Source organism: Coffea eugenioides, chromosome 6 (genome assembly GCF_003713205.1).
Source record: "Coffea eugenioides isolate CCC68of chromosome 6, Ceug_1.0, whole genome shotgun sequence".
NCBI lineage: Eukaryota > Viridiplantae > Streptophyta > Magnoliopsida > Gentianales > Rubiaceae > Coffea > Coffea eugenioides.
The window spans coordinates 19,729,569-19,749,631 of NC_040040.1; the positions used below are offsets into that span (position 1 = coordinate 19,729,569).

Here is a 20,063-nt window from a genome sequence, read left to right on the forward strand (position 1 = left end):
ATAATATGTATATCATTGGCCTACTCTGATCTCTATTTTAGCCTAAAAAACAATCCCCTTTGTCAATTGAAGCCTTAAAAAAATTTTCAAGTCCCGCGGGAATGGAACAAGGGGAACAATCACATTAAAGGAGGAGTAAATCTAGGTAGTAGTTTGTTGCTATAAATGTACAGATACCCAAGAGGCAAGAAGACAAAAGAAATGACAATTGTTCAAGTCTTAAAAGGACCACAAAAAGAAAAAATACACTAGCAAATATTAGGGAGTATTAAAAAAGCTTTTTAAAAGTAGTTCTATTGGTTTTCTGGTCCCCAATTCCCATCTTTCTTACGGACACACCGAAATAAAACAAAGTGGTTGCAGGAAATTCAGTGCGGAGCCTAATACTCTACTCTTCCAAGTCTTCTTAGCTTCACATATCCACATGTACGTTGGATATACCTTCACATATCCCTTCTAGTATATTACAGCCCACCTTTTAAATTTTCATTAGGTACAGAGATTTGAATCGCTGATCCGTAGTTAAGTCAGCATTTCATACTTTGCTTGGTGGCCAATTTACGGGGAGTTGGTTCTTAGCTTCAAATAGAAGGTCATTACTTTTTGACCTTTTCCGTTATTAGGCCTCTCAATCGGGCCTAATAAATTGGGATTTCATAAGTTCAAATTCAACTTATTTAATTTATAATACTTTCGGATTTTGTGATATGAGATTCAAATTAATAAATGTGAAATTCATACTCAACTCACATAATATTCAAGTGGTGAGCCTTATTCGAGATTAATCTAAACTCACTTATGATTCAATCTTCTTAATATAGTTGTTAAAACTATTAAGTTGTAAAACTAATTTAACATTCACAAGATTACAATATTAAAACTAATTATAAACGAGTAATAGTTCTTAAAAAGTATATAAATCAAGAATTTTTTCAATAATATTTATATCTAATTCGTTCAAAGTACATAGAAAATAGTAATAACATATGTGATCATAAGCCAATATATTTTCAAATATTGAAACTTCTTCATAGCCTTGTGACTTGAATCCAAACATGCCAACACAAAAAGAAATCAATCAATATTATGCCAACACAAAAATTTACTCAACGAATAAGAAAAAATTTACTCAACAAAAAATTTACTCAACGAAAATATTATATAATTGGATATAGAATTGATTAATTGTATATAATATAATACCAAAACATAAATATTATATATAATACCTATATATAATTATATTACCAAAATATAAATATTATAAATATTACCTATATTATATTATATTAATATTATATATATGTATAGGACCATGCCTATATTGGATTTGAACCTAGTAAAGCCCAAACTCGACTCATATTTAATGTGAATGTGAGCCTAGTTTTGAAATCCAAGCTCAGCCCGACTCATTAATATTATTAGGCTCATCAAAATTTTTATCGAGTCGAATGGATCGGGCTTGACTGGCCCGATCTTATTGACAGTCCTATCCGTTATGCATGTCGATCTCCAAATGAATGATTATGCGGCATAAGATCAGAAAACGAAAAATGCAGAAAGGAAAAAAAAGAAAGAGAGAAAGAGTGAGGAAGAAACTAGACAATTGACAAGCTTGGTTAGAGACAAGTTAGAACAAGGGCATTGAACCAAATGTTGCCTGACGTGTACTTGTTTCCCACCACACGAACACTGCACCACTTTTAATTAGGGATGTAGTACTAACATCGCTAGAGTAATGTGAATGCCTCTGTCTAGTATCTTTCACTACCAGCCCGTACTATTATTTTCCTTTTGCCATGCTGACGAATGGACTATTAATATTATCTGTATTTGTAATTCACTCCGACTTAATTCTGCAAGATTGTTTTGCAGGGACCACTCCACACTAGAATTGAAGACTCAACCAAGAAAATATTTTAATAATTAAAAGTTCGATTAATTTTGACTTCGATCACCATCCACAAGCATAATTCACCTAATTGGGAATTTAAAATTATAATTTTTTTTAAAAAAAATGATCCGTCTTTATCGATTGAATTAATACAAGTTAAAGATTCAATAATTACGTAAAAATAAATCGCTAGGACGATTATTTTCCACATGTTGAAATCACATTCCCAAATAGAATATTTCAAGGTTAATAATGTACGAGTATTGTAATTGAAGTGTTGACAGGCTGAGGCCCTCCTACTCTCTACATCTTTGAAAGAGATCTTTTTGGCCTTTTGCAACTTTTTGCAAGTTACCCCAATCGACGGGTGCAGCCATGTCCGTGCACGCCCGGCTTCATCTCCTAATCATCATGCGTTTGACTGATGGCGCAGCCATGTTCCTCATGCTTCTATAATGCTAGTGCTGCATGTCTGCATGATATCGACTTTGTAAAGATCCAAAGGGGGGTAAAAACACTAGGATGCTGGGGAGATGTGCCATTGTTTGGATTGCGAGTTTCCCGCAAAAGAGATCAATCGACCCTTCTTTTAATCATCTTTTTATTTTAAAAAATTCGACAAATAATCTGTAAGTTAATAGACACGTATTAAATCTGAATAACGCGGCTCTCTTTTTTTTTTTTTTTTGGTGAGAATTATGTGTACCATATATAGGGGCTGTTTGAAACCTGAGTTTTTTAGAAATTTGTTTAAAACTTTACTGTAGTGTAATGTAGAAGTTTTTGAAAAAAATTTTGTAGATGTTTTTGTGAGGTGTAAATTTTTTTTTTTCTCTTTCTCTTTCTCTTTCTTTTTCTTTCTTTCCTTTTTCTTTTCTTTCCTCTCCTCTTCTTCTTCTTCTTCCTTCCCCCTCCCCCTTCCCCATTACCTCTCCTCTGCCTCCCACCTCCAGCACCTTCGCCAGCACCACCTCTGTTCTTCTTTTCTTTTTTTTTTGCTTTTCTCCTCTCCCTCCTCCCTGTCCCTCCCCGCCAACCCTTTCCTCCCCTCTCCCCCACCACCTCCAAACTTTTCCACCATTCCTTTCCTCTCTCCTCTGCCCGCCACCTCCCTAGGCCCGCTACCCCTCTCTCTCCCTCCCCCGCCACCCCCTCTGCCCACTCTCCCCCTTTCCTCCCCTCTTCCGTCTCCCTCTCCTCTCCCTTCTCCCTCGCACTCCGACACCCGAGGAAGGCCGGCAACTGTGCATTATTTTTTTTTTTTTTGCTTTTTCTCTCCTTCTCTCCCCTCCCCTCTTCCCCTCTCCTTCCTCCGCCACCCTCCCCCTCTCTGCTCTGCGATCTGGGACCAGACCGCGACCAGATCGCAGCCCTCTCCCCCTCCCCCTTTGCGATCTGGTCGCGCGACCAGATCGCACCTAATAGGAGGGGGAGGGTGGCGGGGAAGGGAGAGAGGAAAAGGGGAGGGGAGGAGATGGGGTGAGGGTGAGAGACTCAAAAATTTTTTTTGAGGTTACTGGCGCCGGAATAGGTGACCGGCGCCGGGAGAGGTAGTGGCTGGTGTGGTGGGTTGGGTGGGGGAGGAAGAAAAGTTTTTGGGAAATTTTTTGTGTATAGATTTTTGAAGTGTGTAGATAAAAATTTTGAAAAGTTTTTTGGGGTTCCTGTAGCAAAAGTTGTTAAAAAACTAGTAGCTAAAAAACTTGGTAAAAAACTAGGGTGCCAAATAGGCCCTAGTTCAACTAAGAAATGGAAGGTTGAATTGTGATATTCTTAATTTGAATATTAACAAATGCTTAAGAAGTTGCAAGCAAATACTTCCCAACTTGTGCATAATGAAGTTGCAAGTCGATTTGGATACCACATGTTTCTAGTCGAACAATTATCTTATTCGCCTAATATTTGTGCTTATCCACCGGGGAATCACTCAATCAATATAGATTCTATACTCAAGTACTCTCCTTATTCGCTTGTTTTTCTTCTCATCCTCCTGATCCAATTCTCTTCTGGAATTTGTCTACCAATTGGAACACTGACATATTATTTGATGATATGGTCCCTGACTACCTTAGTTAGCCTTTATCCTTCTTGATTTCATCTTCGAAAATGTCCTAACAAGTCAACTATGTATATGGGAATCTAAGCACAAATTCCTACATGAATCGATCCCATTCCTTGATCAAGAACTACTTGTTCGTTTATTTCTTGTTTCCTCTTTTACGGTCTATCTAAAACCATTTGTTCATTCCCCTCCAACAATATTTTTATTCTTTATGACAAGAAAGCTATAAATTTGAAAGAGGATTTCGAGGGCATACGCCATAAGTATCGCACTTTGTAAGATTCCACATGTATGTGAAGAAAAAACGAATCTGAATATCAGAATCAGACATTCTCCCAGGATTAATTTAGAGGTGCAAGATTCTCCTCATTCTTAATTTGTTGGGGGCATTAGCCCAGAATAAACACACTTTCTAATCCACGTACGACAAAATACAAGTACACCAATTAGTGAAAGCTTGAGTTGCGCGCCTTCCATTGAACTGTCTTTTTGGACTGCAAAGTGGAAGAATTAATGCTAAATTACTAGTAATTGTCAGAAAAAAACTATTGTAAAAGTATGGCGTATGCATGATGGACTTGGAATCTGGAGATAAGGTACCACGGGAATAACGAGGATAATGCAATCTCTTCTTGACTTTGTCTCCGCTCCTGTTAATTATTTAGGTTATGTCCCTCTATGAAAATTTTTGTTTGTCCATGAGCCATCTAATGATAAGTTTGTCAATTTGGTACTCTATGCATAAACAAACCCTTCAAAGACTAGATTTGTTAACTTTCACCATTAGAAAGTTTCTAATTGTTCCAACCTACCTCCATAATTTTTCAAGATTTTGTCAATGTGATCTTCTAGAGAAAAAGGTAACTTTGACACTAATGTTAAATTTGAGACTAATATTAAATAAAGAAGAAAACAAGAATATCGTAGAAGAAAAAGTAGAATTAGTGTGTGTGTATGTGTGTATACATTTTCCTTTTCAAAGTTTTCAAAAAGAAAATTAGAAGAAAAAAATTTAACACAAAGGGCCGATCAATTCCACCTTCAGTTAAGTAGGAATATGGGGTTTTTTTTCCCCACCCTATGCATGAGAATGGAAGATCGAAAAGGATTTACATCTAAATGTTGTTCTACAAAAAGGTTCTTAGTATAAATTTGATAGGGGAGGATTGGATTGGATGGTAAGATGGGAGGGATTGTAATTAAGATATTTTAGATTAAAATCCTCTCATTTACCCAAAAAAAAAAGGTATAAGTTTGATATTCTTTTACACGCACTCTCACAACAACAATATGTCCATTCTTATGTGAATCAAATCTCAGAATAATTTTTGCCATACGTGATCATCTCATAAATGAGTAAGAGGTACATGAATATATCCATTTCATTGTGACACGTGGCCTTTTACCTGTTAAAAAGTCACTTGAAATGGATATAGGTGTCAAAATGGTACTATTTATATATGTTTTTTTTTTTTTTCGAAGACAATAAACTTAATCTATCCTACACTAAGGGGAAGGAGGCGGATCTAAGGAGGCCCAGGGATAACTCGGAGGGGACTGAACCACCACCGGACCAAACGGATGCACAACACACCCGCCTGAATTTTTTTTTTTTGGAAACAAGCCACTTAAATGTAGCATTTTTGGTGGGAGGCTAGGTTTGATCCCTTGCCTCCCACCCCCACCAACTAGGTGGTGGCCACTGAGCCAATGGCCCAGTGGTCGGGACTATTTATATATGCAAGGGACGAATTTCTATCATTTTAGAAGTGAAGGACTATAAACACACAAATGCAATATGCTAGAGGCAATTTGCATCATTTTCCTCTCGGATACTTTGAGTAACCTCCCTTGAAGCTTTTGACAATTTTATCTAAAATTTATGAGATTTTCAATATTACACTTGCCTCCCTCAACCCTATAATCATAATAACCTTACCACGTCAATATTTTTCATACAATTAAACAATATACTCCCAATCTTGTGCGTATAAATGCATTTTACACAATTAGACTTTAATGAAAATAGAAACAAGATTCACTCATAGAATAACTAATTATGTTCTAAACACAATTTTAACATTACAAATTAATTTTGGCTTTAGTTGAAGCATTTGGAGATGAATAGGAAAAGATGGTTATGGAGGGGCTAATTGTGGTGATGGTCATGGAGATAGTGGTACTGATTTGGGATATGAGAATATGAAAGATTTAAAACGGTAGAAATGAGAATTGAAATGGGCTTATGATGTCTATGTTCCAAATTTTTAAAGATTTTGATGAAAAAGTAAAATGAATTTCACGATTTCATGAGGGCATGAAATTACTAAAAACCTTGGGGGAGTTTCTTGAAATTATCCCTTTTGCCTTTTTGGCAGGGATGCTTCACTTGGTTCATTGCCTCAATAGAACAGAGTGAGGACACATGTACCTGCAGCTGGTGTCATTATCACTTCAAAATTGAGTCACTCCCTATTTTCCATTCTCTACTTAATAACAAAGGGCCCTCAAAGATCCCGCTTAATTAGCACACCTTCCCTCGTTCGCCACCATTATCATCCTAACAGGCCTACACGCTCTCCTCTCTTTTCCCCTTTGAGGCCAAAAAGCCCCACAAAAGTGGCCAAAGATCTATGTATCTAAGCCTCTTCTGCACATACAAGTGATAAGGAAAAAGAACCAATATATCCTCAGTTGCTTCTACTACAAGACTGAACTTGAAAAACTGCTTAACAACGAAGCAGATTTCAAGAAAAAGACCCCAGAATTTTCTTGAAGAAACGCTAAAGGAATGTATGGCGATTCCCAAGCATTATCTTCTGACGACAGCTCTATATTTCACTCAAGCTGGAATGCTAAAGAAGCCTTATTTGCACAGAGCAGAGAGTTATTCATGGACTCTGTCTCTGCTAGTAGTACAAACTATAATAGTCTTGAGTTCAACAACCAATATACTAGTGCTAATCAAAATAGTTCTGGGCTACTAAGATTTAGGTCTGCTCCAAGTTCTCTGTTGGAGAGCTTAAGTGCTGATGATAAGATTGTGAAAAGCAGTGTTGAAAATCGAGGGTTGACCTCAAGATTCAATAGTTCTTGTGAAGCACAGAGCAATCAAGTCTCTCATAGTAGTAGTACTAATGGTTACACTCTGAAATCACAATTACCACCTCAGTATCCGCGGGCATCAAGAGGAACACTTGCTCAACTGGGCTCTGTAAATGGAGTGTATAGAGTTCCAGGTTCAATGGCAATGGATCATCAAAGGCAGCCCAAAATGAGTCCTACTCTTACTAGGCAAAATAGTTCACCTGCTGAATTGTTCTCACACCTCACTGCTCAATCTGGTAATGCTTATATGTTGAATTCTTGGATTTATCTGACATAAATGATTTGTTTAACAAAAAGTGTATGGATGTGAAATAAGTTCATGAGGCCTTTTCTGTGGGATTTATTGGCAATTCCAGCAGGCCTTTCTAGTTGTCCGTGTTTCAGTGTTTAGTTTGGATGATGTTTTCCCTTTTTCTTTGGCTTTTTCCTCTTCTTCAAGGAATTTTCATGAAATTTATCAAGCCCCCTTACTATTGTTTGCACCTAAAGATTGCACCTTGACACCAAAATCTCAAGTTAATGCTCATCAAAATATTGGTGAAAGATTGATCAATATCTATCACTCAGTTTCCTGATTAGTTATCAAATAAATGATGAGGGGAAACCAGGTTGAATAAAATGAAGTTGAAGGGGAAGGTGGCATATTGAGCTTCACCTCATGAAAATTACTACTGTGTGATCTCAGTGCTACTGTTTTCGTCTTGCTGCTTCTTAATGAATTTTTGTACTCCTAAAGCAAGCTACTATAATTTTATCAGCAATATGCAGGCTATGCCACAATGAGAGGTGTTGGAAATTATAGACTGACAAATGGAGCTAGTGGAGATTTAAGTCCATCTTCAAATAGGTTCAAGGGACCGATGAGCTTCTCATCCGGGAGTCCGACGACGTTAGGGATGTTGTCTAGAATATCAGAAGTTGAGAACGAGACTGGTGGTGCTGACGGCTCTAATGATGACAAACTAGGAAATACCAATGGGGATACTCAATTGTATGGCTCTGGCTTCCGTTTTGGATCTTGGAACAATTCACCAAAATTCGCTGAGAACTTAACCGGCCTTAAGAGAGAAATTGACTATGATCAGAACTTATTTTCTGATAGTCAGGTAACAATTTCTGTTGTGTTGTGCATTGATTGTGATATTTCATCGATAGTTTTGATTTGTATTAGAACTTTTGCCTGCAACCAGGGTGGAGAGCCTAGAAATCGGCTCAATATTTTGTCCCACCACTTAAGTTTACCAAATACAGCTGAACTTGCTGCTATGGACAAGTTAATGCAATTCCAGGACACAGTTCCTTGCAAAATCCGTGCCAAACGAGGTTGTGCTACTCATCCACGAAGTATAGCAGAGAGGGTAATTTGTTCTCATATTTGATTTCGGTTTTGATCTTAACTTCACTTTCAAAAACTGTTTTTTTGGACTGTCTTGAACCTAATCCTGCAACAAAAGTTCTTTTTTTTTTTGGGTTCTTTTCAGTTATTCTTTAGTACGTGTGCCACAACCCACAAGACCACACAAGAAGTTTAACATACCTTTGATCGGATAATGTGATTAAAGCATGAATTAAAAAAAATACTACTGTTTTTTCAGGTAAGAAGAACCCGGATCAGTGAAAGGATGAGGAAATTGCAGGATCTTGTTCCAAACATGGACAAGGTAAGATTTTGTACGCCTCATCCAATAGTCTTCAAGCACTATTTGGTTGCAGAAATAAAAGTTGTGGTATATCTTGTTGGCAGCAAACCAACACAGCTGACATGTTAGATTTGGCTGTCGACTACATTAAAGATCTCCAAAAACAGTACAAGGTATCAAGGGATAGAACCTAGTATTATGCTAATATACTGTACTAAACCAAACATTCCTATTCATCAATGCTACACTTTAGAGACATCCATCTTATCTATCTGCAGACACTCAGCGATATTCGGGCAAATTGCAAATGCTCAGCCATGCAGAAGCCAGTTCCAGATCAAATGGTTTGATTGCTTCTGTACAGTAAAAAACACTACAAAGGGACTAGATGGAGAAGCAGTTCAATCAACTAATAATTTTCAATTGCTTTTGAAGCACCAAGGATAGGAGTATCAGATACTACTGTGATTTTCTAGTATTTTTCAATTCTAAGATTCTGATATATTGTAGACTAGTATAACCAAGGTTCCCTACAGCAAAGTTGGGTAAGAGAAAAAAAAAAGAAAAGTATAAATCAATTGTACAGGGCATGTGAAAGTTACAATCCTTGTTCAATGTAATAATCTTGTTTCTCATTAACAAATCTATGTGAAGATTCTTACTATGATTAAGCACCAGTATTATTCCTATGTTGGAGGTTAGATTCTTCTTCTTTTGTCTATGTTTAGGCCAACCAAGATATAAATGTTAGATTTCTTGTTGCTTGATTGCTGCAATGTTCAAATAAATATCTCTGGAATCCAAAGCCCACATGATTCGTTACGCTCCAACATCCTTTCTGGTGAATTTTGTGTCAGTTCCTCCTATAATGGGAACCTTATCTACTTCCCTATTCTGCTTCTGCTTATTTAAGTTGTCATCGTCACCCATAGAAAGATATTTGAAAGTCAATTAAAAATGTAATTATCATACATAAATTTCTTGCCTAATTCTTGAAAAATAGATATTTACACTTTAACCAAAATATTGATTTCTTTAATTGCCTTAAAAAATTTAGTACGTTGAGAAAATATTTCCTTGTTAGTGCCATCATGTTTGAGATTTTTTTTTTTTTGTTAAAAATTTGAGAAAATGATTATGAGTTAAATTTTTATGTGGATGTTTAGATCATTTACTTTAGTGAAAACTTAGGGACAAAATGTATAAAATTTAATGTCAAGTGCCATAATTCGATTGGAAGCTTTTAAATGAGTATTGAATATAGTAATTACGTATTCTTGTATCAATGTCCCTTCTTTTTAAATGTACTGTCTTTCTACTCGGGACAACGATGGTACTCTTTCATGAACTTGTGCAAAGGGAACCTGTTGGTACAAGCTTTTGGCACTTCTATTGCATTACTTATTTACTTATAAGGATCGGCTTCATCAATTGATTCTGTCTAATTTGGCTCAAATTTTTTAAAATAATTTTTGGCATAAACTTATACAACTTTGATGTAATCATGAATTAGTTGTGTGAGTTGATCAAATATAAATTGTAAATTAATTGTACAAAAAGCAAATTATCCAGATGGTCATTGAACTTTTGAAAATCGTCGAGTTTTGGCCACTGAACTATTAAAAGTCTGATTTTGACTATTAAACTATCTAAAGTTCAGTTGTGTGAGTTGATAAAATATACAACTTTTGGCCACCGAATTAGTTGTGTGAGTTGATAAAATATAAATTGTAAATTAATTGTATAAAAAGCAAATTATCCGGATGGCTATTGAACTTTTGGAATCATTGAGTTTTGGCCATTGAACTATTAAAAGTCTGATTTTGGCCACTGGACAATCTAAAATTTAGATTTCGGATCATTTCGTCAATTTTAGTTGTTAACTAGGGATGTAAGCGAGCCGAGCTACTCGCGAGTAGCTTGGTCAATGGCTTGGCTTGAACTCGGTCAAACCGAGTTCGAGCCGAGTCTCGAGCTACTCGAGTACATATTCGAGTCAAGTTCGAGTCAGAATTTTGTAGTTCGTGGCTCGATGAGTAGCTCGTCGAGCCATATAATTTAAATAATATATATGTATTATAATTATAAAATTACCGTTATGGGTATAATTTATACTGAATTTACAAGTGAGGTATCGAGTCAAAAAGCTTGATTACTTGACTCGATAAGGCTCGTTATCGAGTCGAGTCTCGAGCTTTTAAAGATTTCCTCGAGTCAAGCTTGAGTTTGAGATTTTTCGACTCGATCGAGCTCGAGTCGAGCTCGAACCAAGTTATTTATAGGTCGAGTCGAGCTCGAGTATAGCAATACTCGAGCTCAACTCGATTCGATTACATACCTATTGTTAACTATGTCTTTTTTCTTTTGTCTCGTGAATCGTGCAAGCACTCAGATTTGTCAAATTTACCGATTAAATTCAATGGAATCGCCTAAAATCTAAAATTTAGATAGTTCAGTGGTCAAAACTAGACTTTTAATAATTCAATGATGAAAACTTGATAATTCCAAAAAAATTGGTGGCCATTCAGATAATTTGCTCTTGTATAATTTGATAAACTTCACGATTATGCTACACCAAATGTTGTATGAATTATATAACTCGATGGAAGTGGACAAAAGTTCAATTAGAAATTAGAAAGATTCCCGATCTTACTTCTAAACGGATTTCTAAATTTTCTTTATTTCTTTTAAAAAATGAACTACATATAACAATTTTCGCTTCTTATAGCTGCTTCAGAGTCTACGCTTCTTAATCCCTCTATATTTTTCCCCTTCACTTTTAGGTTCACGCTTTTAACAACAGTGGGAGACTGAGTTTACTATGTTGAAAAAACTAAACACAAAATCGAAAAGCCAAAACTTGAGGGAGGGAGTATAAAAAGCCTTTAAATGCTTGATCCGGTGAATATATAGCCTTAGCCTTTAGCCTGTAAGGCAGTTGAAATAATTGCGAGGAAGGGAATCAGGTATAAAATCACATATTGACGTGAACGGAAGGCGTGATCGCCTGACAGCTTCCAACAGCGCCTTTATCAAGAGATCAAGAAAACTTTGCTGCTGAACCACGCCTTCAGGCTCGAAATGGATCGATCACCCCACAGCACCACAGCTCTGTGAATAATGTACCAAAAGAAGTTCCCCAGAGCTACACGTGCAATAATGAGAAAATTTCTTCTTTTCTAATGCTCCAACGAAACTGTTGATTGGGTCCCACACTAACCGTTGTCCTTCCTAAGTTTTCTCATTCGTCCAGCTCCCAGAAAACTACCTTCGAACAATCCCATGTCGAAAATTTCTTCCTCTTTTTCTTTAATCCGGACAACTCGATGAGCTTATACTATTAGCCAAAATCTGTTGGTTCCCTTGATCAACCCACGTTACATAATGTCTCTAATCAGAAATGGTTATTGCCTTTTTCTCTAATGTATGGGTGCACGAGAAATCAGCATTTGGGTCATAAAATTTGTTTTTTTATAACGATCTAATGAATGCCACTTTTCCTTTTTCTGACGAATTTTGGTTCATGTAATAGTGATTTCTGTGTAAAATCTGTACGACATTGAAGGGTTGTGCTTGAAGAGGAGAGGCTGCCAAGATTTGGATTAGGAATTCCTAATGATGTCGAACTTGTATGGAGATTTTAATCAAAAGATTGATTATGTTTTCAAGATTGTATTGATTGGAGATTCTGCAGTAGGGAAATCTCAATTGCTAGCTCGTTTTGCAAGAAATGAATTTAGTTTGGATTCAAAGGCAACTATTGGTGTTGAATTTCAAACAAAGACTCTGATTGTCGATCAAAAGACCGTCAAGGCACAGATTTGGGACACTGCTGGCCAAGAAAGGTGTGTTTTACATCTTGGCTTTTCATCTTTATTTGGCAAACATGCATCTTATTAATATTTTCTTTTACTTTAACATAATCACCTGCTGTAGCTTAGTTATTCATGAAATGTGGAGTCAATTGTTGTCTACTTACCGATCAACCGATAATGATATATAGGTTGCAAGCAGATCTTGTTAAAAAGGGCTAGTAAATAGATGTAGATGATTGGTTTTGATTAGTATTATATTAGTCTGTTTAAGCTTCGGTCTATAGAGTGAAATGTTGATCATGGCAATTAGGAGTAAGCTTAAAGGGAACCAATGGAGGTCCTTTGAGTTAGCTTGATGCTGCTTCTCTCCCTGCAAATCAAACGATTTGACATATCTTTGTTTTTCCACTTTTTTATTACGGATATGAAGCAGTTTATTTTGGTAGTTACCAATTAATGTGTATGAAGCAGTTGATTTCATTTTAAGCAAAATTTAGCAGCCTGGTTCTTGAAGACTATTTGTGCTTGTAACATGTGAGTTTATGTTTCTGCTTGGTTAGTGCTTGAAGCATGTTTTACCCTATACATTATTTAGTGTGCCTAACAGCATGTTGTATAGGCTTGTGGTTGTCTTTTTCCTTTATTGTCTGTGATCCACTTAAGGATGTTGGATTGGGTTATTTTGTTTTCTTATGATCAAGACTAGGATTACATGATGAAAGATTACTAATAAAAATGTTGTCCATTTCCCTGAATTGTTACAGCCTTTAAAAATGTCAGTAGAAGCTCCAGCTTAGAGCTTGGTGTCTTGCAAATGGCTTTCTATCATTATAAATGATTTTCTTAAGTCGAGAAATCAACCACATTCAAGAACATTATCATCATGAAAAGCGCTGAGTTTAGGTGACTAACAACTTTTGGATTTGGAAATTCTTATTGGATATGGAGCATCAAGTTGTGATCTAGTATTAATTTATTTCACCAAGATTTTGAAGAGAAAATGCTCATGCTACATTGGTAAGGATTTGGCATGGTTGTCTGAGGTGCTGCAACCATAATCTCTGATGTGTAAAATCTGAAGCTTTAAAATCTTCTATCATGCTTATGGTCATCATGCTACTACTCTTTGAAGGTCTTGCCGGCTTTTAAAGCAGTTGACTGATTGACATTCTAAACGTGTAAATAAGAAGACAACTTTAAGACAGATAATTTGTTCATAAACTTGTGTTGGGGGATTATCCTATAAAATGCTATACAATCATCTCCAGCTTCTGTTGAAACAAATGACCTTGATTCCTAAGAGCCTCTATAAATTTTTTGAACTTACAAACCTTTTCCCTTCTGCTTGGCTTTATATGATGAATTAGTACTCTGATCCTGAAACTAAAGACAATAGAAAGTACCTCTGTTCTGAGTAACGAGTGAACATAATGTTCCTATGTTGGTCTGCTCAGTGCGAGGGAACCGTGTAATACTGTATCAGTTAAAGTATGGGCATTACAAGGTTCATTTTACCTTGAAACTCTGCCTTATATGCATGGATTTGTCAAGATTAGTTCTCATTATCATTTACATTTGTGGTTGAACTTATGCCAGAACTTTTCTGCACGATGCTCAATGTGAGGATCCTCTTCAAATGTAACAGGTGCATAGTCGGCTGAAACTTCAGAAAGTGAACTTCTCTGAAATGATTTCATTCTACCCTAGGGGTTGGGGCTGGATGGAAGTTATTGAATCCTATGTTCCGACGAAGCAAACTTCTATCACAATTTACGATAGCATACTTTCCATCTTTGCACATATTAATGCATCAATAAGATGAGAATTTTCTAAAGGACTCAAAAGCATCTCAAGTTATTAGTTGTACAAGGATGTCCATACCATATTATTTGTTAAAAGTCTACTTTCATGCCCAGTTTACCCTTCATTGACAAGCTGATATGCGATTTACCAATGATAAGGGGGAGTCTATGGGATATTGACTTATAGTTTGTGTCTCTCAGAGAAAGTTAAGAAGTGATTTTACCTCATTAACAGTATTTTTTTTAAGGTCCTAGCTGTAGGTAAATGAACTAAGGATTGGACCAAAAGAACACCTTTGACTGTCATTTTTTACATGTTCCCAGTGACTCATTGTTCAGCCAAGATTTGTTTTATATTGTTTAAAAAATGCAGTTAAATGGTTTTCTGGGCATCTAACCTGTTGTTATCCTGCATTCTTCTCCTTCAGGTACCGAGCGGTGACAAGTGCCTACTATCGTGGAGCAGTAGGTGCAATGTTAGTTTATGACATGACAAAACGGCAATCATTTGACCACATGGCTAGATGGCTTGAGGAACTCAGAGGCCATGCTGATAAAAATATTGTTATAATGCTTATTGGTAACAAATGCGATTTGGGGTCTCTTAGAGCTGTACCAACTGAGGATGCTCAAGAGTTTGCTGAAAGAGAGAACTTATGCTTTATGGAGACATCAGCACTTGAATCCACAAACGTCGAAAGTGCATTCATGACAGTCCTAACCCAAATATACCGCATCATAAGCAAGAAAACACTAAATGCAGCTGATGGTTCTGAATATGAAAAGTCAGCATCTTTGAAAGGAACAAGGATCATTGTTCCTGGCCAAGATTCAGATCCTGGTGGTAGAAAAGCCGGCTGTTGCAGGTCCTCATGATTGTTATACTTAGAAATGCTGAACTTTTATCTTTTCTTCACTTGCCGCTTCAGATTTAGTTGTTTAGGTAGCAAAGCTTGTTTTGACTGGAAAGTCAAGGTGTAAAAATGATATTTTAGTAACACATAGGATGAAAAGTGTAGCAGTAATTGGATCTGCCTAATTCTATGTATACAGTAATTAACTGCCTAGGGAAGGCATCAATAACAACCAATCAAGATCACATTTTTCCAGGACTGTGCCATGGACTCTAGACAGTATAGTGTTATGCCGTAAGTAATTTATTTTCATCTGCAAGCATTCCGGGGCATCAGCTCTTGTGATTTTCAACTCCCAACATATGGTGATGAACAAGAGGAACACATTAAGATAAATTTTGACACCTAATTCTACTGAAGTTTGCCCAATTAGAGAGTATTTTCTGTTATTGTGAGAGTAAAAATAGCTTCTCTTGCATGATTTGTAAGCTTGTATTACAAATGTTTCATATAATTTGGACCCTTGCAGTTGACAGGTTACACCATTACAGCTGATATGAACACATCTCAATTGGCATAAATCCAAATTAACCTTCATTAAGCAACTGGTCTAATGCAATATCTAACGTCAGACCAATGTGCAACCATTCATGATTCAACTTGATGCTTTTTTCTTGGTATTATTTTTCAATTTTTCTCTTAAACCGGGGCTAGAGCCCAGATTCCCTTTAAAGGTCAACTACGGAACTGGAGACCCTCACAACATAATGAGGCACAAGGACAAAAAGAATGCAGTTCCATATTTGATTCTAGTAGCTTAAATTAACCATAACTTTCACTGTTGGTGGCAAATAAGTACAACTGAAATGCGACGAATTCCTGTTATATAAAGGGAAAGGAGACTTCAATAGCAGCAAACATAACAGAATCGAGATCTTTGTAGAGATGAAACAACATGGTTAATTCTTGTATTCCGGTTCTTGATATGCAAGGAATATCAGGGCAGCTTGACAAAGTTGTAAAAGCATTATAGAGGTGGGGATGCTTCAGAATCTTTGATCATGGGATTCCCTCAACTTTGATGTCTGATATGAAGGCAGTATCGCTTTCCCTTTTCGATCTTCCTCTTGAAATCAAGAAAAGGAATGTTTATCCTCAACGTTTGATGGGGTACATTCCTAGGAACACTATCAATTCATTCTATGAAGCCCTTGGAGTGTATGACATGCTCACACCTGAGGCCGTGGATCGATTCTGTGATAAACTTGATGCTTCTCCTCATCAAAGGTAATCCATATCCACCTTTAGTTGGCAGAAATCATTAATTTCAAGTCTATGATTAAAACCTCAAGAGACTCTAGTAGAGGAATTTACGAGTTTTATACGGAAGACACTTGAAAATGTACAGAGGTTAACCTAAGAAACTCTGGAATTGGCATGTAAAATGGACTTGACCTAAGAAACTCTTGGATTGACGCATAAACTTACCATTTTGTTTGGATTGCGATCTTTAGTACTCTTTTGAAGCATTTTAGAAAAATAATACTGTCACACTTTTTAAAATATGATGTAGAACGATAATAATATATAAACATACGATGTATGTGAGGTTGCAATTAATTTTGAAGTATGTTGTATTTGATGGACTAACTTTCTTGATTTGTTGAAGGGAAATAATGCACGAGTACTCTGAAGCTATTGATGCTCTTGTGCAAGAACTTGGGCGCAAGATCATGGAAGGTTTTGGGCGGAGTCATCCAAAATTTTTTTATTGAAAAAAACCTTCAAAAACCTCAAGGAAGCAATTGTATCTAGTCGTAACTCGTATGTGTCGTACATGATAATATTTTCCTTGATTCACTACGTAAAGCAATGTGTCAATCCAAATATTACTAAAAAAAAAAGATTTTTCTAAAATTGTGTCCTAAGCATGCAAAATAGGGAGGTGGATCCACTATAAATTTTAGATATTATTATCAACCCCGGTATTGAAGAAACTTTAACAAGGAAATTCAGACTTTTATAAAATAGAGGAACCCAAAAAAAGGAAAAGAATAATTATGCACAAAAAATTACCTTTTTTTCTTTAAAGAGAGGAGCATCAATAGTGATTTCCCAATTTCGTGTGACCTCTCGATTACAAATGAAGCATTTTAAAAAATTTACCATTTCGCATACTATTATTCAGTCAAAAAAAGAATATTTTCAAATAAAGATCTATTTTCTCCCACGTGGTAGGTTTGGAGCAATAGAGGGCTTTTGCATTGTGAAGCATAGAGTACAATCTAGGGAACCAAGGGTACAAGCCTTAATTGCATATTTTGTACTGGGACGAAAGGGTGGAAACACCTGCATTATTGGTGGATAGTAATTGCCACACGTAAAAGAGTAAATACAACCAATGTCATCCATAAGCAGATCAGCTATATATAGGTTTAAATGGATTACTGCAAGATACGTGTGCAGAGTCGAATTCATCTAAATTTTTTTTTTTGGTATAGTAAAAAAATATTACATGGTGTCTTTTGAGGTTTTATAGTGTTTCTTTAAAGATGAAAAAGGCTACTCCTTTATATTAGTAAATAGAAGGCGTTCAGGAAGGGGATTTATGTTTGAGTAACAAGGATGATGAAACGTTTTCACCCAATTTTACAAAAGTATTTTAACATAGTATTTAATTATTTAGTAAATTGGAAGAGACTTAAAATGATACAATTGCTCAAGATGCACAGAAATGTGAAGAAATATAGTGTTTCTGTTAACAATATGGGACAATTTTCTTTGATTTCTTTGTCTTTCAATAGTATGTAAATGTTAGCACTTGGGAGGGCTAAAATATTATTGGTTTGGCAGAGGCAAAAAATTTTCATCAGTTAACTTCTTTTCCCCTTTTTTTTTTTTGTCGATTGGCATCTCCTACCTAGGGTTGCAAACGAACCGAACCGCTCGAGCTCGAGCTCAAAATATTAAGCTCAAGTATATATATATATATATATATTTATTTATTTATTTATTTTAATAGTAAAATTACATATATATCCTTAATATTTTACTATTTATTAAGAAAAAAATATTATTTTATTTATTTTTTTAAAAATGAAATGATTATTTTTTATTTTTTCGAGCTCGAGCTCTTTAAATTATCAGCTCGTCGAGCTTCAGCTCGAGTTCGAGTTCAATAAAACTAAATCAATGATTATTGTTTGCAGCCCTACTTCTACCCTAACCTATATTAAAGAAGGGTCCAATTCTAAATCAAAGGGATGCATTACTGTACACCTTTTGAATATTGGTGCAAGTACAGAAGTTTAAACTCCTAACTTGCAACTAGACATGTACCTTATGTTTCACCTGGTGACCAACTCACCCTAATCAGAGTTGGTTAGAATTGTTAACTAGACACTAAGAAACCCCCATAAGACACTTCCAAGAAAAAACTGTGTAACCAAAATTAACAAAAATTCTATACAATGTCATTAGAACAAACCGTTTTAGCTCTCATCAATCATCATCAACCTGATTCGGATTTGTATTTGAATGGATCATGTAACAATATCCAATTGCCATTCTTGAGAACCGAAGAGGCAAAGAAAACATGAAAGCCCAATAACAAGTAGCACAACAGCTTTTCAGGCTGTTATGGGCTTAAAATTCTGGAAAAGGTTTAATTGCGCTACTAAGTACTAACTTTTTGGGATAATATCAGAAACCTCCCCTGAGGTTTCTTGAAATATCACTAAGCTCCCCCCACATTTTGAAAATCTCTCTTACCACCCCTCAAGTGATTGTGGGGTCAGAAGTCACTAGTTGACTTCATCAGTTGCCAACAATACCCTTGTTTCTACTGTTACCTTATAAAAGGGAAAAAAATTTAAAGTAAAGAAATTAAAACAATTAAATATTTTACTCTTAAAGCTTTTTGTCGACATTTTGCTCTCAAACATTCAATTTATAATAAATATATAAACGTTTTTAAGTAAAATTCAAAAAGTGTTACAGTAATTTCTTACAAAAAAAAAACTAGTAGGTTATCTAATTAACATAAATTAAATATTTTTTAAAAAATAAATATCCCATAAAGTACCAACTCTTTATGATTTTTCTCTATTACATGAACCAAGTACCAGGTTTTTATGGGCATTTTATTCTGAATCATTTAATTTATGTTAAATACATAAATATTTGCAAATAAAATTCAAAAGCCATTACACAAATATTTTTACAGAAATAGCAGTAACCTCCCTTAAATATAAATGAAGTATTTGAAAGTAAAAAAAAAAATTATCCATAACATACCAGTTCTTTACGAGTTTCTTCCATTATATGAATAAAGTACTAGCTATTTATGAGTATTTTACTTTGAATCATTTAATTTATATTAAATACATAAATGTTTATAAGTGAAATTCAGAAAGTGTTACACTAATATTATTACAAAAGGGAAACTAGAACGTTTTGTATTTAATATAAATTAAATATGTGAAAGTAAAAAAAGATATTACCCACTTTTTACTAGCTCTTTACGGGTTTCTTCTATTATATGAATAAAGTACTAGTTATTTATAGGAATTTTACTCGAAATCATATAATTTATGTTAAATACATAAATGTTTGTAAGTAAAATTTAAAAAGTGATATACTACTATTTTTACGAAAGGAAAACTAGTAGGTTTTGTATTTAACATAAATTAAATATGTGAAGGTGAAAAAAAAAAAAAAGAAATTGCCCATAACATATCAGCTCTTTATGGGTTTCCTCTATTACACGAACAAAGTAATAACTATTTATAAGCATTTTACTCTGAATCATTTAATTTATATTAAATATACAAATGGTTGTAAGTAAAATTCAAAAAGTATTACACTCAAATTTTTACGAAAGCGAAAC

General features: G+C 35.3%; 2 protein-coding genes across 2 annotated transcripts; both read left to right on the forward strand.

The window, feature by feature from the left end:
• The first annotated feature begins 6,536 nt into the window (after positions 1-6,536).
• Positions 6,537-9,375, forward strand: LOC113775799 (transcription factor bHLH130). The gene is made up of 6 exons (XM_027320814.1): positions 6,537-7,300; positions 7,833-8,170; positions 8,255-8,422; positions 8,660-8,725; positions 8,809-8,877; positions 8,983-9,375. The coding sequence occupies exons 1-6, from the start codon at positions 6,748-6,750 to the stop codon at positions 9,052-9,054; spliced, it is 1,266 nt and encodes a 421-aa protein (XP_027176615.1). The 5' UTR covers positions 6,537-6,747; the 3' UTR covers positions 9,055-9,375.
• Positions 9,376-12,319: 2,944 nt separating this feature from the next.
• LOC113776017 (ras-related protein RABA4d) lies at positions 12,320-15,385 on the forward strand. The gene is made up of 2 exons (XM_027321082.1): positions 12,320-12,549; positions 14,750-15,385. The coding sequence occupies exons 1-2, from the start codon at positions 12,320-12,322 to the stop codon at positions 15,195-15,197; spliced, it is 678 nt and encodes a 225-aa protein (XP_027176883.1). The 3' UTR covers positions 15,198-15,385.
• The last annotated feature ends 4,678 nt before the right edge of the window (positions 15,386-20,063 follow it).